The following is a 22,127-nucleotide window of genomic DNA, read 5'->3' as shown; positions in this document are numbered from 1 at the left end:
AATTGCATTACATTTAGTGCAAATGATAACACTTCTGATGTACAACTTAGAAAATATACAAAGTGTGTGTGTGTGTGTCGATTACTGACAAAATATCAGACTTAAAAAATGATAAATGCATTCTTCAGCTGACGTAGATCTCCCCCTCTCTCTTCTCTCTTGTAATCATCAGAAAAACAAACCTTCCTGACCTTTGACCTCCCCGTTAGACGATAGTGATCCTCGCTCTCTGATCTACCGACTGCATAAAACTCCCCGAACATAAGATGGCATTAAACCGAAAGTAGAGCAAACTAAAAATGCTGAGGTACGACGATGACGTGAAATGCTGACCCTCTCCTCACTCTCCCTCCCTCGTTTGTTTTCAGTGTCGATAAATGCACATCTGGTGGTGGCTGTACGGTAGAGAAAGCCAGGGTGGATCTTTAGGGCTTCATCCTGGAGTCTAAGGCATTAAAGGGATTTTTAGTTTCATCAGTCAAAGGGCAGAAAAGGAGGAAAAAACCACTGCACTGTAGTGTGGCGAGTGTGAAATGTCATTTTGTTTAGAGTACGTCAGAGAATGCTACTTCCTGTGCAGCCATTTTTTAAGTTTTGTTTTTTTCTCAGTGTTTACTTGATCCTACGGGACTTTGTAGGGCGGCCATTTTGAGAGGCCAACGGTCACCGTCACAATGTATTGACTTTATATGACAATAGCAACAGGACTCGTCATTAGTTTATGGGTGGGCTGAAGACAGTGAAAAAATCAATTTACATAAGTGTGTGTGAAATGTTTCCACATATCCCTCAAAGAAAGAGAGGGACTTGAATTTTTTTTTTTTTTTTTTTATGGGAAAATAGATGAAATTTTTTTTTTTTTTGTAAATTAGATTCGGAAAAAAAAAATCTCCCATTTTCCTTGGACGACCAGTAATTCAAGCGCTTAACAGTCAATTCACATTCCTCCACATTGGTAAACTAACCGTCTCTGTACAATACATCGTGTCCACGCTCTCTCTTGGAAAAGAAGCTACTGTATAACAATCTATAAATATAAAGATCTCAAAGCTTTAGGCTCCGCCCCCTCCATCAAACTGCGGCGAGTCGTCACGAGAGAGGGACACGAGAAGGAAACACTGTACCACACCTCATCGATCTACTTTCCTCGCTCATGGTAGTTACTTTAGCAGCAGCAAAACGTGGAGCTGTAATACTAGTGATTAAAGCAAACCCAAAAAAACAAATAACAATAATAATAATAATAATAATAATAATCATGATGTATGTAATTATAAGAAATGTACAAAAAAATTTACAAAACAAAAAAAAATTTGAAAACCACATAGGGAAATTGAATTTACATAATATAACTGCAGCCGTGTCCAACCGATGGTGTTGAGGCCAGTGCTAACGTGGCTGCGGATGATGAGAAGTGATGATGGATTAAAGCTGTCAAACCAGTCTCCTCTCTACAAACAGGTGTGTTCTCTCTCTCTCTGGGTGACAGATGTGCTGTCCTGCAGGCAGACGTCTGATCTCACCGTCAGGGTCAATGCGCGTCACCGAGAGCCTGTCTAACGCCGGACGTCGTCTCCGCGGCGGGCAAAAAAAAAATGGGGTCCTCAAGCCTGGAAGATACAAGATACAAGATAAAGGGGTAATAAGTATATAACATTTTCTTTATTATATATTTCTCAATACCTCCTCTAGAGGGTGGTGCAGTTGCAGGCATCGACAAACATAGCGACCACTACTAATGGAAGGCTAATTTAGCAGCAGTAGAATACAAGTCATAACATTAGTAATATTTTACCATTTTCTGGTTGTAGATATACCAGAAGGCTCTGGCAGCCAGTTTTAAAAGTTTTATAGGCTCTTCTTCCTCGTTTTCCCCACTAATTGGACTATTGACTCTATACTGCCCTCGATATTTATCCTATCAAATTTCGTCGATATGCAAAGTACCTACTGAAAGCATCTGTCCGTCTCCATCTTTTAATGCGTAGAGAATAAACGGGCCTTAAGTGTATACATGCCATGTTTTTAACTGCAGTAGTGACCTCTGTGTTTGAGGTCGTCTGGTTACCTGTTAGTGTTCAGAAGAGAATGGACTTCCCAGCCGTTTTTTCCTGGACGTAGGACGTGAAGCGTTTCAGGAACTTGGGATATTCTCTCTTGGCGACAGCTCTGAGGACCGAAGCCGGAGCCCAGCCTCCTGGATTTACTGGAGCCACACAGAGGAAACGTGATCAGAAAAGAACAAGTGCCAAATCATGACAGCGGTCTAGGGCGCCCTCTAGTGATTATTTTATAAAAATTAACTTCCTTGACAGTCTTAACTATCGACTCCAACAATAAGAACTCGCAACAAACTGACACAGGAGTATTTCTGCAGTGCAACTTTACATCACAGTCTTGTCTACAGGATGTAAGGGGAGGGACAAATGGACATATCAGAGACATGTTAAGCAGTCTTGGTATATATGATAAGAATAAATAAGCTGTCAGGGCTCTGTTTAACCAACATCTAATGCTAGTTTAACTTAGCATCCGCTGTGGCGCCATCTAGAGAAGGAAAAGTCGAAAGAGCAAAAAAAAAAAAAAAGAGGTACATACCATTGGCGACGTAAGTGATCTTACAAAGTATGTTGTCTCTGCTGATCTCTTTATCGCCCTCTGGTGGGCTGACCAGCGTTTGGCAGATCATTGCGACGTTGATTTTGGCACGAACGCACCTGTTTGTGGGCTGAGAGTCGAGAGACAAAAAAGATCAACGTGAGCCATCTGTGAGTTAGCGAAAAACCATTTCATTCACGCCTCCTGTTTTAAGGGGGTGGACTTACAGAGGCATCTTTGTGATCCACAGAGAAGTTGCAGACCAGCCACGTGTCGGGATCGTTCTCGTTCGTCGCGATGATCTTCCTGATGGCCGACAGATAGAGCACATCTCTCTGAGAGGCGGGCCACACTCTCTGAAACGCGGGAGTAGAAAAGACGTTAAAAAAATGACGATTCGGCAACAGAATATCACGGATATCAAAACGTGCGACTCCATTTTAAACCAGTACCTTGTGTGTTTGGTAAACAATGATGGCGTTATCAGAAAGTGTTTCCACAACGTTGAAGTTTTCAATGGTTGCTGAGGCAGGAGAAGATCAGTCAAGATTGTGACATTAAAAACAACAACAACAACAACAGCGTTGACATGACGGGACACTCGGGTGTCAAGCGGTGAACTTACTCTCCCAGTCCATTCGCACGTCTGTGTCCCAGAAGTAGTGACAGACCTCGTGTCCCGTCACCCCCTTCACAGAATGCGTGGCTTTGAGAGGATCCAGGACGATGCCGTTCTCTTCCACTTCCCTCCTGTACACCTGTTGTGTGTGTGTGTGTGTGTGACACAGAATAAATCACTACAACAAAACATATTCACAACTCCACGACAAAGCTCATCCTCAAGATACTGTTGGTCGACAATTTCAGCTCCTTTTTCTTATTATTCTTCACGTATGTGGAGTTAAGAGAGATTTAAACTTCACTTGGTAAACTCACTCAGATATTATAGTATAATTTAAAAGTAATTTTATGGTGCTACATGTAAGAACTGTATTATATTACGTTGTTATCGTGGTGATATGTCAACAGAGACAAAGAAAATGTGTTCAACACAGCAGCAACTGCACTTATGTGTCTGAAATTCATAATGTTACCAGACCTAAAAAGCCCCAATACCCATCTCAAAAAGGTCTGTACCAGAAGTGAAGCAAAACAAGAATCTGCATTCAAATATACACGCTAAAAATGGGAGCGGAAGATGAAGAAAGACTTGCTGACACGGATATATTTCTCCTGGACAGTGAACCAAAACATCCAAAGTTAGCTAATGGTCTATCTCCCCGTCACTCTCATAAACATCCTCAAGGGATATTTGACAAATATGCTGTTACAGTCCTATATAATCTCCTCTTATAATATGATAATTCTCCACTGTTCTGTTGGTGTTTCTACTGTAAGAACTGTATTGTTTTAAGTCATAAAACAACCATGATATGTCAACAGAGTCAAAGAAAATGTGTTAAACCCTGGCAGCTATGGGTCTGAAATTAAACCTAAAAAAAGCCCCAATACCCCTCTCATAAAAGTCTGTACCAGAGGAAAAGCAAAACAAGAATCTGTATTAAAATAGACGGCTAAAAGGAAAATAAATAAGATTAATAAGACATGCCAATGTGGATACGTTTCTCCTGGACAGTGGACAAAAACATTCAAAGTTAGCTAATGGTCTCTTTCCACGTCTCTCTCATAAACATCTTTGCTTTTACAGTCCCAAACATCATTATCATCGGATAATTCTCCACTGTTGTGTTGGTGTTTCTACTGTAAGAACAGTATGGTGACCACAATATGTCAACAGAGTCAAAGAAAATGTGTTAAACACAGCAAAACAAGAATCTCCATTAAAACGTTGACGGCTAAAAGGGGAGAGATGATATATTTCTCCTGGACAGTGAACCAAAACTTCCAAAGTTAGCCAACGGTCAATCTCCCCACCGCTCTCAGGTATATTTGATATATATGCTCCAATATAGTCGCCTCGTCTCCTCCCGTCATCGGACAATTCTCCCCTGTTCTGTCGGCGTTTCTACTGCCTTTTAAAACGTGTCACAATTAGAAAACAGGGGGGGAAACGATTCACGCTGCTGCTTCCGTCTCCTGCGCTCACCTTCATCTCTCCTTCCTCTATTACCAACTGCCAGTTGGCATCTCCACCCACGTCCTGGAGGGAATAAGTCATGTGGTTCTGCACCCACTCCTCCACCTGAGACACAGACAGATATCGATTGGCTTTGGAATATTACAGACGCGTGTTTTATCCGTCAGCGTGAGGACATGCTTCGAAACAAGGGTTTGTTAACATTATCTCAGGCAAAAAAAAAAGAAGAAGACGGAAAAACTAAAGCTGCTGAGATACAACGGAATAAATATTTAATACACCATGCTGCAAGAGGGTGTTAGTCAATATCTTAATAACGCATTAATAAGTTCATAACCAGTTTGGATTCATGCCTGCGCATGCTATGGAAGACAGAGCAATGTGAGGAAAAGGAGGCTGAAAAGACGTCGCACTAGATCCCGGCCATGCTGCACTGGACTTGATAATGAGAGTCATTATGTGATGTTAGTCGCTCCAGGGATTTTAATTTAATCCAGTTAATGTTTTAGTCTTAATGTATGACACACTACAACACTACAATACTAAATAGGTTTAGTACAACAAAAACAAAAAAACACTTTGTGAAGTCCTGGAGTGACTGGTTAGTAGACATTCTCATGCTTTGAGGTTTGTGCTCTCTCTCTCTCTCTCTCTCTCTCTCGCTCGAACACATACAGTACCTGAGCGCTGAATCTGTGAATGTCATCTGAAGCACTGACTAGCTCAACGGAGGACAGGGAAGAAGAATGGCTATGGGGCTGTGCGGCAGAAAAGAGGTTTGCGAGAGAGAAAGAAAAGAAGTAAGAAACAAAACTTGAAGCAGGAGACCAGAGCACAACAATCACGCGTGGCTTCAAGTAGCATTTTCAGAAAGTAGAGAAATACAGATATCGTCTGCGTGGAGGGATGCAAACGGGCGGATACAATTTCTGGTAAATTTCCATGGGGAATTTTGAAAATATTCCATATTAGATGCTTTCCATGGGAAATTATGGGTATTTAGGGGAAATAACTGGGAATATAGGGAAATGTAATCGGAATGAAGCCCTAAAATGTTCCTGAGAACTGCCACATGCAGTACGCAGTGTGCTATGTGCATGTGATTGTGGAATGGCAACTGTTTTTAGTCAAGATTATGCTTAAATATACTTTTCCCAAGTATATTTAAGTTCCCTATGAAGAGCCAACCTCCAATTTTGAAAAGATTCTCAGTTTATTCCCATTAATTCCCATGGGAAGTTTCCATCTTTGAAAATTCCCAGAAATCTGCGTATACACAATACTGTAAAAGGACATAATAATAATAATAACAATAATATGTCATTTAAAATAGAGGTTGCCGGGGTTATAGACGGGTCACACTGGTTGTAGGCCGACTAGACTTCAAACAGGATGGATGAGTTGAAGAAAGAATAACAACTCGACATAAATAAGACCAAAGAACATGGGAATATAACACAGTGTACATTGAAGGCAATATGAGAGAGACATGTCGAGCACCTTGTTGGTGAAGCGGTGCGTGCCGATCGTGGAGTAGACGTCGCCGGGAGTAACCGAGGACGGTCGGGATATCCTGACCTTCTCTGAGTGACACTGAGGGGACACAGAGCAGCGGTTATGTAAGAGAACTTCAGTAACTCGGCATCCACACTATGTTTTCATTTGAAAGTGGCACTTTTCTCTTAGATGACAGCATAGCGATTAAAGCATTCAGGTACACAGAGCATGTTTGTGCCAGTGTGAAGAGGAAGCCGACGCTCTCCTCTCCTGCATTTTGTCCGCTTAGTTTCAGCGAGCGTGAACGAAACGGAACAATGGTGAAGATTCAAAACAGCAGAAGCCTATTATGAAGTCTCTTTCCGTCACAGCTGATTGGTTGGTTTGTGGCCGATAAGAACTCATCAGGAAGTGAATGAATGGTGAAGCGAGTGTTTTGTGGATGATGTCTGATGTAGCCTAAGACGACCGTCTGTAACTGTCCTTTAGTGATTTTTGTAGAGGCCAGAATAAAAGGATTAGGTAGGAGTAACTTAAGAAGACATTGTGATTTTACAAAATCAAGCATCACACCTGCTCCTCTATCTTGTCTTGTCTGTCCAGTTCGGCTTCAACCGCATCAAAGAACTCGTCTTCGTTGATCAGGCTGTTCGGTCCCTCCTGTAAGAGTCACAGATTGATAGAAATTCCCACGTGAGCGGCCTTTTTAAGGGCTTAAGTACTAAAAAAATGTTAAGAAATCCTTCTGCGGGTTGTTTGTGCAATGAGTTGATCTACAGTATGTTGATCTTGCCTCATAGTCTGGGCCCCCGTAGTGCGACTTCTTCTTCAGTTCATGCACAGCACACTTGTAGGCATCTTCTACCCTCCTCCTCTTCTCCAACTCCTGCACACACACACATACACAGACACACACACACACAGACAGGGCAGTACAGCATGGTTACAATGACGTGAATTGAAAGCACAGCAACAGATAACGTTGTTTTGATTTTAAAAAGGGATCGGCAGACCCTTCACAATCAGGCAATGGACTATGAAACTCGACAATGTTTCACAAGGTTTCAAAGGGTAAGGGTGTGCACTCAAATGTCCCCGTAATGTGTCAGAGGCAACTCGACGTCTATTATTTAAAAGCTTAGTCATTCAAGGTACAGTATGTACAATTAGCGACAACAAAATCTGCTCATTTTTCAGACACGGTCGATCCCAAGTGGGACAGAAGGAAAGCGGGAACAACAGCAGCTGAAAATATACACCTTTAAAATGAAACGACACTTCTCTCGAGACGATACCTCGACAGAAGGCGACCAGACAAACAATGTGGAAAGCAAGGTGTGGACATTTGCCACGAAGCAAACGGCAAATGATCTCGTTGTCAGAAGTGGTCAAGCGGAGACGTACTGCAAAAAGGAGGCTGCCCGTCTGTAGTGGTATCCATCTCTGCGTCTGGTACGAGCGCAGGTCTGTCCTCTTTCGCAGCGAGGGCTTCCATAAACCCCGAGCAGTCATTTTTTTAAATGTATCGTCTGTGCGAGTCGGAGCAGGCGTGTCTCGTTCCTTTTGAATCGGCGTTCTATCTCTCGCTATTTCTATGCCCTTACTCCACATGGGCAGCAAAACTTAAAAAAACACACAACCTAAGCAGGGACGAGAGTAAAAGGAAGTTTCTCTTTAAAAAGTCACAACTAACTCTGAGAGCTTCCCCCGGCTTTTGTGAGTTTTAGGGTTGGGCAAGCACGCCTTTACACACACACACACACACACAAGAAGAGAAACAAAAAAGAAAAAGGAAAGGAACTGGTTTGACAACATCAGCTGAGCTGATCAGGATGTCAGCGTGAGCAGCTCCAAGGGCGTACCTTTACAGACGCAGGCAGCCCTCAAGGTGTGGAAGAGTCTGCAGTCGTTGATATAAACAAAGTATAAGCACTGTTATGGACCAAAAGTCCAACACAGCTGCTGGTTTAACGAGTAGTAGCAGACAAGCACTGTAACCTGAGAATTAATAGTGCTAATTATTCAAAACAAAGGGGATATAATTCCACAAAATCCCCATTTAATTATTCAGAAGAAAAAAACTTAAAATTTTAAGAGTAAATTCTGAGTCAATCTGGTTGTTTTCCTCCAGTACAGTGTGACGTTGTTACGACGGGGACGGTGCAAGTGTTGCGTCACAATCTCACCGCCTGAGTGACACAAAAAAAACAAAAAAAAAAACCTCCTGGCCATAATAACCAACTTCTTTAAGACACAATAGAAGGCAGCAATTACTGCGGACTCCTCAGGCGGTGACACTTCCACGCAGCATTGGCCTGCTGATACCAGACACCCACTCTGGGAACTGGTGAGTATTCACACACAAAATGCATTGTGTGTGTGTGTGTGTGTGTGTGTGTAGAGAACGGACCTTGTCCAGTCTTTTCTGCCAGCTGTCCTCTCGTTTGACCATGAGCTCGATGCAGTGGGACAGGGTGGACAGGATGCCTGCCGTCGTGGCCTTGAAGGTAATGGCCTCACCCTTAAAGTCTATTCCGTTCGTACCTTTGGGACTGGCCGGGGAGAACACTGGCACAGACACAAACAAAGAAATAATAGAAAAAAATCAAAGACCATTCATTAAAGACGCTTGAAATATTTGCACATAAAGGAGGTCATATTTGGATTAGTATTTGCAGGTTGAACTCACATTTCTCCTTGCTGCCATTGTTGTTGTGATTATATTCCCCATCGGTTTTTGTAGTGGTTGGAAATTCATCTTCGTCGTCCTCTACTACAGAGAAAGAAAACGGCGGCAACGTCAGAAAATGACACAAACACCAAGACCGGATCAGAAATGCTTGTTTTTGATAATGTGACGATAACAATAAATCAATACACGGGTAACAGTTCTTCCTCAAAAATCTTTATTTCTAGATGCTGGCTCACCCTGTTTTTTTTTTCGGGCTGGGCAATAATCCACAAACAATATTATATCGTGACATAACTTCCTTCAATAGCAGTAACAAAAGGTTCCATAATGCACTGTGCAAACACACCTTATTACCATAGATGTTTTAACTCAGATGAGCTAAATAGTCCTCTGTTGAACAATCGTTTTTCTGTCTATAAGGAAGTGTCACAGCGCAATCAACTAATTTAATTAACTTTTACTCACTGGCAAAAATCAATCTTAGTTTGTATGCCATTTATTATAATGTTTTTATGCATTATGATAAGGCGGTCGTATCGTCCAGCCTTTTCCACAAGTGTCACACTTGGTGTGAATGGATCACAATTCAATTGAACGTCCATTTTCATTTTAACCCACACAAGAGCTCAAAAAGTGCCCCTGTAAGTGAATATTGATCGATTTTGCGTTTTCCTCTTGCAATTAGTTTTACCAACCACTCTCCTGCTATTCTTACACCACACGCACTACGTGAAAGACGCTTCCCGTCGATAAACTTCTACTTTTGCCGGGAAACGTCCACGAATAACCGCGCCATGTCGCCACTGCTCGACATACAAGTGTTAAGTTTTGTGTTAAGGGGGAGGTAAACGGACTTAAACCTACGTAAAACTGGGTGATTCTCACTTACACGTGGAACTCTTAACATTGAGAAATGTTTGCGACAAAAGAAACTTGACCTTTTATGCTACTTGTGTGTGCAAACCAATATATATGGCACAGCTTACCCCGGTCTCTCTGAAATTCATCTTTAGACACGGCGTCAGAGCAGGAGTCAAAGTATTTCTGCAGGGTGTCCACCTGTCTGCACAGAATGTCCCGAAAGGTTTCCATTTCTGCTAGCTTCTCGCGCAGCCTGTGCCCCTTCTGTGCAGAGAGAGGAACGAGGAAACGCAGACAAAAACAAAGACATTAGAATAATGGTTTTCAGAGGAAACGGTTGCTTTGGTTATGTGGAAAGGAAAACTTCTTCTTATAAAACGGCTTATTTTAGGTTATTTTTGTATTCTTTACCTTGAAAGAGGACGCGGACGTCGCAGACACGGCACTGGCTGCGGAGGTGAGAGACAACATGGAACCATGACGCCTCAGACTGGTTTCTGAACCGTAACCGGACTCGGCCTAAAAGATGGAGAGGATGGAGGAAAGAGTAGGAGAGAACAGGAGGTCAGCAAGTGCATGAAACACGTCGAACAAGTTGCATTCTGCCATTTAAAAACTAGACTAGATGGAGGCAGGAAAAGAAATAGATCAGTGTTTTCAGTCAGGAGATGAACTGCAAGCAGAGCAGAGCAGGGGCCTCTACACCTACACAGACAAACAGCCTTTGAAAAAAGGGAAGGACTCTGATACACACAGTCACAAGCATCAACAGAGATGGTTGCGATGATAACTGCTGCTGCTGCTGCTGCGAGGAACAATGGAAATCAATCACAGAGCAGGCAGACGCTGGCTTGATTACAGTCTCTCTGGGGGAGATCACTGTTGCTGCGCTGGAACATGAGATGCACTTTCTCATGATGTGTGCCGTCTGTACACACACACCAAAACAAAAATATATACGGTATTATCTGCTAAATTAGAAAGGGAACAAATGGAAATCGCAAAAATAAACACATTCCCAGACTTGAATTTATATACACTCGTATATCTTTCCTGTTGCACAACAACAGATACCAAGCAATTTACAATTTACAAAAACCATACGTCGTGAGTTCAGTTGCGGGTCGTTTATCTGAGTAAAGTCCCCCCCTCCATGTTTGCTGTAAAAGTGTATAAAGTGTATGTGCTGCCTGCAACAGCCTGTTTATATTATGTTGACTGATTTGTGCGATTTGGAATTAAAGTGGGTTTCAAGTATTTATATAACAAAAGGGGAAAACATCACATCTTGTTCCCATTATGGGCCTGTGTGGGACATGCGCTCGGAGTACTAAAGTATGCAGTACTACAAGCACACAGTAACAGTACAGAGTCATATTATACTTAAAAAGTACTCAGAAAAAATGTAAACGTACCAAATGATACACATGCATTACATATAAAGGCATTTGAAAAAAAAAATACAATTAAGTAACACAACATTCAGAGTTCTTAAAGTGACAGGAGCCAAATTTAAGAAGTTTTTTTTTGTTTATTGTGTAAGAACTGACTTTGTTGTTATTGACTTCGTTAACCATCAAGGGTCACTGCTGCATAGAGTGCTACAAGAATCAGTTACACTAAATACATACAGTACTATATCAACCTCTGTGTGTCCTGTCCTTTTTACGTATTTATCCTTTTTAACTACTTGTTGTCCTAATGGCACTGCCTACATTCCAAACAGCTGAGAATGACAGTTAGACACAGTTGCATGGGTAAACAAACAACATGTAGATTTAGGGACAAATAAAGTGTTTGCTTTACGTTTATTCCATTTGATCAGGCTGATATATTGACAGAGATGGAGATGCAACGCGATGCACCGCAACAAAACAGGGCTGCAACTATCGATTATTTCGTTTTGATGATTTCTTTGTGATATGGAGCACAGAAACCAGACAATATTCACATTTAAGAAGCTGAAAAATGCTGAAATATTGTTTTAATAGTCGACAATGAATTGAATAATCATTGCAGCCTTTCAACAAAAACGATAATAAAGACCTTTCCAAGATGAAGCCGGAGAACAGAGACAGCCACCTCCATGTACCTGGCCAGCGGCACTGCACGACCATGCAAACCAAACACCCACTCAAACAAAAACACACACTGGCAAAGTGGCATTTAGCGCTCCAGGGCGTTGTGATGGTGATGACTGTACTGTAACTGACCATAGCAACCGCCACTTAGTGTAATTACTTAGTGTTGTTGAAGGAAATCACTTAAAGTCAAAGATGCTAGTTGTCCAACAAACACAAGAGTAATGAATTTATAAAAGGTTGGCTGTTTTTTTTGGGGTTTTTTTTAACGACAACTGTGATGCGGAGGAGTTTAATGCTGAAGCTAACCCTTCAGTGGTTCTGAAGGCAAGCGTGCAAACACAAAACAACGATAATTTATTCTCTGGATACGGCCAAATGTACAGCAACCACTCACAACACTGGCACACAAATAAAGACTTTCAATGAGGAGTGACAGAGAGAAAGCAGCATGCATGCCCCTCATGCTACAAGCCCACCATTTGGCCATTCCAACACCCAAAGCAGTGCAGGACACTGCTGCAGTCCTGGCCGTTTTCTGGCCCCCACATGGCCCAGTTGCTCCCCTAAAACACTCCCAGTGATAAATCCAGTACTTCGGGTTTTCTCTGTGGACACACCTCACGGGCAAAAAAAACACGGGAATATGGAGAGGAGAGGACGAGAGAAGCCACGCAATTTTAGCTTAGCTCAGCTCATCAAGTAAAAAGCAAGCGGCGATTAAAGAGAGGACAGAGCGAGGAGGGGAGAAAAGTGGTGATCAGCGCCACAGCAGTCGAGAGGAGAGGCAGACGCGAGCTGCTCGGTGAAGCAGAAGAGATGGACGGAGCTGAGAGAGGGAAGAGTTTGCAGCTCTGCGCTCAGTCGCTTCCTCTGCGGGCAACACACATGGACTCAAAAAGGCAGTCGCACACACTTCACACATAGATTTCTTAACAGACCACACACACAAGTGCAACCTTTTTATCTCGTCCATGTTTATGTCCAACACCGTTGCCCCCCGAGCGAGCGGCCGAGAGCGCGTGCGTTTGCATGGAAGAGAGTGAGCGAGGGCGAGGTGCAAATGACGGGCAAGTTCAGAATGCATTAGTGAGAGGAAGAAAGGCTGTCTAAAGCTGTTTGTGTGGCGAACCACTAAAGGACCAAATGGGAGGATAAGTACATTATGATGGAGAGAGAGAGAGAGAGAGAGAGAAAAGAGAGAGAGAGAGAGAGAGTGTGGGAGGCAGGGGACAACATTTGTTTGGATCTTCTGCTTTACTTTCTGTCCGCCCTGCTCTCCTTTCATTCATTCCTACCTCTGGTTAGCTCATATGCGCAGTCTAGTCTGTACCACTGGGATTTGGACTGTGCCAGTCTGATGAATGCACAACGCAGAGGGGGTTTTTACCCCCCATTGCATCCCCTATCGCCCCTCTAACTCTGACAGAATGGAACAGCCCACATCGGTACGACCAATGTGTCCCACTTGACTTTTGTTGCTGTGAGAACGAGTGATTAAAAAAAATTCAAATGCATTTCTCATCAAGAGCTGGACTTCATAATAAAAATCCCTACATTTTAGCACCAACTTTTGCCACCACCAACACAAACACACCCACACATCGAAACACAACAATGTCCTTTCTGCTTTGAAACAGTGGACACCTCATTTTGTTATGTGGACAAAACAATCGAGGGCTGTTGTGTTGCATGGGAACACTAAAAGCTGTCATTATTACATATTAAGCCATTTGAAACGTCTATATTAGAGACTAAATACTTAACCTTAAGACTTTTTTTATGCAAATATGTTTATTTGAGGACTTCCAACATTTTCTGACATTGTACGGACCAAAAAACTAAGGGTTTACAGATAGCACGATGCTGAAAATAATCTTTTGTGGCAGCACTAGGCTATTATTATTATTATTAGCAGTATTGGCATTGTCATCATTATTATGGTCCCCCATTTGTCCTTTCACCCCAACCGGACTAGGCAGATGGCCGCACATCTTTGAGTCTGGTTCTGAGAGATTTCCTTCTCGTAAAGGGAAGTCTTTTCTCTGCACTGCTGACGAGTGCTTTCTCATTGTGTGAACCGTGTAGGTTCCTCTTCTCTCTATAATCGTGTTAAGGCTTCTGCTTAACTGTGTACAGAGTGTGTCTGACTATCATCTGTTCGTTGGTGATTTCATTCAGCATTAGAAAAAGAAAACTCCATGTTTACACAAAGTAGCAGACGTTGACATTATGCAGATGTTTTTTTTTTGTCTGTGTGCAGTTCACTGCATAGTTGCAAGTCCTTCTTTGCCCCGTTGGGGGCAGTGGCGACACACTGGCCTCCTTCAGAGCTGAAGGTAGTGCTGCTGCTGCTGCTGCTGCATTAAGTACTAACTACTGGAGGTTACTGAGGGTCACGGTCCAGATATAACTCTGGAAATAGTCTCACACTGTTGTTAATGGACAGGAGACCCGTGGTCACTCACACTTGTCTGACAGGCTGACACGCTGTAGTTTTTGGGCTAATGAAAGTTCACAGGATAGTGATTATTTCTGCTAGGGGAGAGGTGTATTTACTGTGCTCTCGCTTTGTTATGATGTTTTAAGTGAAAATAACATCTTTTCAATCAGAACATGCTGTTGGTTTTCAGCAGAACTCTCATAAACGCCATAATAATAAACATCTATTCCATGTAGGGCTGCAATTAACGTGTTTTATTCTTATTATCCATTAATCTATAGATTATTTTCGCAATATTAGGCCCATAAAATGTCATAAATTGTCAAGTCAACTCGTGCTTTTAACCAAACAATGTCTGAATGATTAACTCTGAATATTGCGCTCACTTAATCATTGAGCGTATTCAACTAGAGAGTTAACAGGGATAACGATCAAAGGCTTTAAAATTCAAATGATTAACTTAATACAACCCCTCTAGGAATAATAGGGGAAAACCCAGCTCTGTTTAAGAGCATCAATAAAACAAATTAAAACCAGACTGAATGCCAAGTAGCTTAATATTAGGAGCATGGGTTGCAAACTAATGAACAACGCAATTTGAGAAGATGTAGTGTTGTGAAATAAAGTTAAATCTCTCTTATTTCCGTGTTATGTCTGTTGTAAAAACCATATCTGGCCTACATCACATGACTGTTTGCGGTAACGTAAGTGCATTAGAGAGCCCGACCTAATAAAGCTCAACGCCTGCCAAAAGCACTGACTAATAAGACACCTACGCATAAACCAAAACACAACCTTTGACACACTAACTATATGAACCACAGCCCTTCTTTAGCAAAGGGGTGAGAACAGATTAAAACCTGCTTTACAGCCCTTTATTTTACATGCCCATACACCAGCGAGCGGACGGCCGTACATAGCGAGCAGCTGCCTAGTATCTGATGACAGGGATACCCCCCCTAACCCCCCCCACCACCACCACCACCACCACCACCACCTCAACACCTCACTCCCCAGATTCCTCACATTCCCAGGGTAAAGGCCTCTGTGTGCGAGCGTGGGTCCGAATCCCCCTGTCCGGGCCACACCCAGCTCGCCGAACAAAACAGATTGCAGAAGTCGCTCTGACCCAAAACTGAACCCGTGTATCTGAAATATGCGAGATATGCAAATAATGCTGTATTTACAGAGGTTGGAATCTACTTTCTGAGTAATACAGGTGAAAATCCCCATGAATAACTTGACCAAAACAAAGTCTTAATGATGATTTTTTTTTTCCCATAATTACTCACCTTGTGCAGTTCTATCGACTCAATCCATTGGAGTCTGTGCTCGGGGTCTTCGGCTCTGAGGTACCAGACGCTGTCGTTGACGCTGATGTCAAAGCGACACTCGTCAAACTCATGAGGCTGCACAGAAGGGAGAGAGAGAGAGAGAGAGAGCTTGTGAATAGATATTAGGTACGAGACGTGTCAGGAAATATAACTTATTAAACTGAGGAATAGGAGCAAAACGCTGCTCTAGAAAAGCATCCGTCTGTTTTTAAGACACTGGCTGACTATAGTGATGACACACAGTCTGGACACACATGGATTCAATCAGCCACAGAAAAGCCTCTGCCACACAATAAACAAGAATTTTAATTAGAAACTGATGTATTATGTTTCAAAAGCACAACACTAAACGACCGCAGCGAAACACAGAGACTCCTCCGGCAACGCCTTCGTCTCATCTTCATTACTCCCCCCCCGTTCTTTCTTCTACGTTCTATTCGGTCAAATCTTGCAACCGTTAACACTTTTCCCTCCTCGACAATGCACCCCACCCAGCTCCAACCTCTGACTCGCACCCAAACAACGTCTTCCAAAGAATTCCTCCACTTCCTCTGAGACTGGAATTCAACTGCTGCACTCGGCCCGAGGAGAGATCTGCTGTGCGGAAAAAAAGTTTGTAATGCAAAAAAGATAAAGACACGGTTGGGTTCGAGTCTCCTCGTTTTCTCTCCTCAGGAGGGCAGAGACTACAGCTGCTCCGTCAGCTGACATAACCTCATGTTACCCACGTTTAATTAGATTTGCCGAATGACACTCGTCATGTGCTGCTTTATTCGCTGCAACTCACTCCGCAAAAATCAGAAAACAAATGGGTCAGTCTGCATAACTTTATGCAAAACTGCACACAGTGAAGAGTGGTGTACATACTTATGTTAGCTAGAATGGTCACAACACCTCTTTAAATACATTATATTTCAAATGAAATGTAATGAAACCATTTTGTTTTGGTTTCTTTTAAAAAAAAAAAGAAGTCCTGGGAATGAGGAAGGAAATATTTATTACTACTTTTCAGGAAGTGTGCTTTCTTTTGTTTTTTGTTTCAATTCACTGAGTTCATCTGGAACAGACGGATCATGATTAGGGCTGCAACGATTGTTCGATTAATCAATTGCGAACAATGAACTATTTTGGTTATGGATTAAAGAGTTTGAAGGCTTGTTTCAATAGAGTAAAACAATGTTTTTTCAGCTTCTTCAAAGAAATAATGTGCTGGTTTCTTTGCTCCAAATAACAAAGAAATCCTTAAAACTGAATCATTTTGATAAGTGGACAAAACAAGACATTATGTCCTGGATTGAATGTTTTGATTTTCTGACATTTTACGAACAAACAAGTACTCGATTATTTAAGAAAATAATATGCAGATTAATAGACTATGAAAAGTAATTGTTGTAAGTTGCATTTTTTCCACCACGTTCCACCTCTTCTATAACCCTAACCCTTCCAGGACAATCGGCATCATCACACTTAAGACCCCCTAGCGGCAGAAATGACATACTGTGAATTAACACCGAGATAAGCCAGAAGAGAGGAAAAAATCCTCGGCTCTCGACAGGTGGAACGTATAAAAATGCACTTTTCACTGTGACAAGGACATGCAAGTGAATCCAACAGTATATCTCTCTGTGCTGTATCAGACATGGCCCATAAACCTCTGCTTTATAATCCAGTTTATACCCCGATTCACTCTGACTGGAACAGTCCCTTTTCCCCCTGCGTAAGCACTTCAGCACATCCCACACTGCAGCACTGACTTTTCCTTGTAAAAATAAAACTGTGGCATCTTGAGTATTAGAGTTATTAGTCAAACACTTATAGACACAGTCAACTAGAGGGACTTGTATGAGCTGCAAGCTACCGTTTTCATACAAATAACGATTATTGTCATCATTAATTAATCTGTGGATTATTTTCTCGGATAATAGAGTACCTCAAAATGACGATCCCAGACTTTTTAATGATTACTCTGTCTATATGCACAGTTAAGAAGCTGAAAAATCAGAAAGCTTGTTTTAATTATATATAAAAAAAAAAAAAAAAAAACGAATAATCAATTATCAAAACAGCTTACGATTAGTTCAAATTTTAATTCATAGAAATAAATGTAAATATTTAAAGGCGCCATATGTAAGAATGTGGCCAAAAACAGTCACTGCACTCTACTGACTGCAATGATTGGTAGACGGCGGTAGGTGGCGCCACATGCCAAAACATGATTTCAAAACATAAACATGATTTGCAGTCTGCAAAAGCTTTTTTTTTTTATGCAAATATTTTGTCTGTACTGTTGTTGTTGGTGAGTTCAGTTTGTTATATGAACATTATTCCTGAGTCTCTGTGACATATTAGGAGGATTTTATGGCCAGTTGATTTAGATTTATTACATAATGCACCTTTAATACTACTACTACCTCCACAAAGGTCTTGTGTATAAATATATACGTAACGGCACATGACCTGATGTGAGCCATTGATCATGGACCTTGCACACTTCCCCTCAGTATGAGGACGGTCTGCTGTCTGCAGCTTGACAATTGTAGCAGACTGGTGTTAGGGCACATTTCTGCATTCCAGACTCCTCAGACCACAGTCTCCACAGAGAGCACCGGGAGACTTCTTCAGAGGGGGCTTAAGCAAACTGTGTAAACAGTTGGTAAGCCAACCGGCACGAGGTTACACAACTCTGAATGTCTTTTTGAGCGTTCCATTCAGGTGTGCACACACACAGGAATGCTAGATTAGAAGAAACAAACTGAAAACCCCTTTCATGTTATGGTCTTAATCCACTTTTGAGTCATATAATCCTATTGCACAAATCACTGTAAAACCATTTGTTTGGCCTCTGTACTTGGTGGCGGCATGCTCAGAGGAAACAGTCAATGTTTAACCAGGGTGTGGGATTTCAGCTTATCTCACCGACAGGAGGCATGCGTACACGTCCACTCTCAACAGTGTGTGTGTGTGTGTGTGTGTGTGTGTGTGTGTGTGTGTGTGTGTGTGTGTGTGTGTGTGTGGTTAAAGCTTTTGTTTTTAACTGTAGGGGGCGCCAATTTCAGGTAGCCTATGGCAAGCCGAATTAACATTTAATATCTGTAATTCAATTCTTCCTATCAACAATGACATTCTTCCTATCCACAATTGTCATTTCAGATATCCGCAATTAGATTCTGGATATCTAGAATAAACATTCTGGATATCCGCAATAGAATTCTTACTAGGAGAAACTGCCCATTTCAAATCTTCAATCCAATTGTTACTAGTCGTAATAACATTTACGGTAATTGTAATGAAACCACACTGACGTGGCGTCATTTGTCCTAGGAAGATTGCCATTGTGGACAGGAAGAATGTAATTGTGGATAGGAAGAATGTAATTGTGGACATCTGAAACTGAAAGCCCAATACACATGAATGACAAAAGTGACATAATTTGTCTTAAGAAGAATGACATTGTGGATAGGAAGAATGTCATTGTGGATAGGAAGAACTGAATTACAGATATCTGTAATACACATCCAGTCTAGCTATTAAATGTTGAAACGGCTTGCCATGGGTAGCCTGTACAATAACCACCACAATGACTGCTGGAGGGAGAATGCCTCTGTCCTTTCAAATACAAACGGGTCTCAATCCTACCTGTTAGCAAGTAACAAGTCATTACTAGTTAATGTTTACTTTTTATCTTTAAAGGAGCATGAACTGAAGGAAGAAAATGTCCACAAGTCCACGTTAATGACATGAACCTAAACACTGCCTGTTCCAGTCGTGATTAGATTATCTTGTGAACTCGCTAACATGTCGAACCATAAGTGCTGAACTCTGTTCTCCGCGTGGATACGACCGAGCAGAAGGTCGACACTTACTGTGATGACAGCTTTGCTGAGGCACAGGGAGCCCCTGCAGCCGTACTCGCGCTCATCCTCCGACTTGTAGTAGCTCAAAGTGTTGTTTTTCAACACGACCCAGCGGTCCTGCCATCCGTGTATGTAATTTGTCCACTGTAAATAAACAAAAAAAAGGTACACTTTGTCATTGACGGATCCTGGGATCAAAAGGCTCTTTCAAGCCCATCTGCCATTTGAGATATTTAATTAATTTTTAGTTTGATGCTGTGAAGATAACTCTCTGTTGGAAGCATCATTTCAATAACAAATCAAGCATGGACACCACAGGTGGCGTAAACATTGGTTCTTCTTCTTAAGAGGCCATTTAGTTGTAGTGCCAATTATTTTTGTTTGCACATACAAGTAAATTTATCTTCAGGAAGATTGTTTTAAAAAAAGGTAAATTGGATTATTTTGGTCCTGTCCAACATCAGATAGTGTTACTTATTTTACAGTGCATTTAGCATAGTCACTTTTATTTATATACGCCTTTAGATATCATGCATTAGAAACATCTTTGTGCCATTGGAATCTTTTTATCTTGTGTTGTTTTACAGTGTAAGTTTAATTGAATTATGACCTTTAACACATTTATGGCAGTGCTCAACACTCTTTTTCCGGTGTTATTGTTTTGGTGGATGATTGCCAGTGCACGTCTTTATCCTCTGGTACCACCTGAGAAAATATTGAGCTCTTAAAGTAACAACATGATCGCCAACGTTAAAATACAGTGGTGTAAAAAGGGTCGAGCACTTTTCCATTTTCAGGAGGCAGATTTATTGCAATAAAGATCATTTTCCCTCTCATCCTCCTCTTCCCATGTACTTCACACACTGGTATAGTGAAATTACATACATACACACGGTCCAAATCATTATTAAACCAACTTTTGAGTAATTAAAGCACATAATAGGTCTGACTTAGTTAGTGTGTCATGTCATTCTTAATAGTCTCTTATCTTGTGTCGTGTTATTGTTGCTTTGTATTGTGTATAAACACTTACAATGTGGATTATGTGGCCAGATAAATATCATTCTTCAGTACAAGTTCAAGTAACGTGTGGGTTCAAACTTTCATGGACAGAAAACAACAAACGCACAACTAGCTAGCTAACTATTATATCAATGTGTACCATTGTGTTTGATAGTCCAGGTGTTGTGATTCCCCCGGGTTAAACAAAAGGTAATCCACCTAATAATCCCCACAGTAATTGACAAAACAACCACATTGCATTCAGATTATAGCCTCGTGTTATTAAAGACACGTGACGTAAAAGTGATCTCTCTGCAGCAGCAACAGCAGAATATTTAGGAGTTCACCTCACATTACCTTGCTTAAAACGCCTCCGTGCTCCACAGGCTGCACAGTCTCCGGGTCCACATCCTCGTCCGAACCGGACGATGAACTCTTCTCGGACATTTAAATCCAAGGAGAAAACTCGACTTGTGTGCTATGGTCCTGCTGGATTAATAATCGGTGATTAAAAACGCGTCACTCACTTGTACCTGCTGACCAGTTTCTACGACGCCAATAATGACACTCGCGCTTTTCTTTTCTTTTTTGCGACACCTCAGCTCCGTAGCGTAAAATTACACGCAGCCGTCTGGTTTCGGACTTTGGCGCAGATAAGACGTCCTCCGGGTGTCACTCGAGTCTCAACTTCACGGCGTTTTGTGCGGGCTTTGTTTTGAAACTGACGTCGAATGCGAATGCGAGACTAGCTTAGTTAGCGTTAGCTGTCAAAACGACGCGACTAGCTAACATCAACTTGACGAGCAACTTGTGAATGTTGTCGTCGGCTCTCTCTGCGGCGCTACTCATCGGCGGGAGACGGTGAAGGAGGCCGTGGCGTTTACTGCTGCGCCTCGACTTCAGCATGCTAATGACGAGCAGCGCTCTGTAAATATCCCTGTGCTCGAGTTCCGCACTTAAGTTGTTAGCAGCAGCAGCAGCAGCACTGGAGGACTGGCTAGCTTGTCTTCACTCAGGTCCGGGGAGGGGGCGGGGGGCTGGGAAAGCTGCGGCCACGCTCTACTGTGTACCTGCAGAGGGCGCTGTCAAGCTACACGCAGTTACACAGACGCACCGGATGTCGTACAAATCCACATTTAAATTAAAAGCATCCCCCCCCTTTTTTTCCCACTATGAAGGTAATTCAATAAATAGATATTATAAACTATTATCATATAATATCAAAATACCCTGTAAATATACATTGTGAAAATAATCACAGCCTTATGGTCTCAGGTCACAGGATACGTGTGTAAAAGTAACAGAAAATGTCACTTTTATAATGTTACTTAAGTAAAAGTCTTAAAGAACATGACATTTACTGTCAAAAATGTAAGTTTTAGAAGTAAAACTATTAATTTCTGGCCCTGCTAGTCTACTTGTGTCCTTAACTCTCATCACTTTGTATAAATACAAACCATTAACAACTCTTCTTCTTCTGATTTTATTTGGTAGTAACAAAGATAGTTAGAGGAAATGTAGAAGTTGCTAGAAATATAAATAACAAAGTAAAATACAGATACAGTAACAACGTATTTGTAATTTGTTATATTACAACACTACCTTTGTTAAGCACCTGCACTTTAGTGTTTATTTATTTCTTACATCTGTGATAATTATGGTTTCCA

The 22,127-nt window shown here is 41.7% G+C and overlaps 1 protein-coding gene across 1 annotated transcript; it reads right to left on the bottom strand.

Moving 5' to 3' along the window:
* Positions 1 to 22: 22 nt before the first annotated feature.
* Positions 23 to 21,393, bottom strand: LOC310940323 (ceramide transfer protein-like). Its single transcript, XM_083905262.1, has 18 exons — positions 20,818 to 21,393; positions 19,468 to 19,602; positions 15,563 to 15,679; positions 10,158 to 10,265; positions 9,872 to 10,010; positions 8,883 to 8,966; positions 8,604 to 8,761; positions 6,987 to 7,079; positions 6,767 to 6,853; positions 6,197 to 6,289; positions 5,377 to 5,454; positions 4,706 to 4,801; positions 3,224 to 3,356; positions 3,051 to 3,121; positions 2,826 to 2,954; positions 2,599 to 2,728; positions 2,069 to 2,206; positions 23 to 1,610 (listed from the first exon to the last, which is right to left on the bottom strand). The coding sequence occupies exons 1-17, from the start codon at positions 20,905 to 20,907 to the stop codon at positions 2,079 to 2,081; spliced, it is 1,869 nt and encodes a 622-aa protein (XP_083761388.1). The 5' UTR covers positions 20,908 to 21,393; the 3' UTR covers positions 23 to 1,610; positions 2,069 to 2,078.
* Positions 21,394 to 22,127: the final 734 nt, after the last annotated feature.

The sequence above is a fragment of the Microchirus variegatus genome (genome assembly GCF_963457635.1).
Source record: "Microchirus variegatus genome assembly, chromosome: 18".
NCBI classification, from domain to species: domain Eukaryota; kingdom Metazoa; phylum Chordata; class Actinopteri; order Pleuronectiformes; family Soleidae; genus Microchirus; species Microchirus variegatus.
Note: the sequence above shows the minus strand (reverse complement) of the source record. Positions and strands in the feature narration are given on the sequence as shown.

Coding starts and splice junctions, on each gene's coding strand:
- LOC310940323 (XM_083905262.1), bottom strand. CDS start 20,907: ATGTCCGAGAAGAGTTCATCGTCCGGTTCGGACGAGGATGTGGACCCG. Junction 5,455..6,196: donor CGCACCGCTTCACCAACAAG/GTGCTCGACATG, acceptor TCTGCCGCACAG/CCCCATAGCCATTCTTCTTC. Junction 3,122..3,223: donor CGTGCGAATGGACTGGGAGA/GTAAGTTCACCG, acceptor CTCCTGCCTCAG/CAACCATTGAAAACTTCAAC.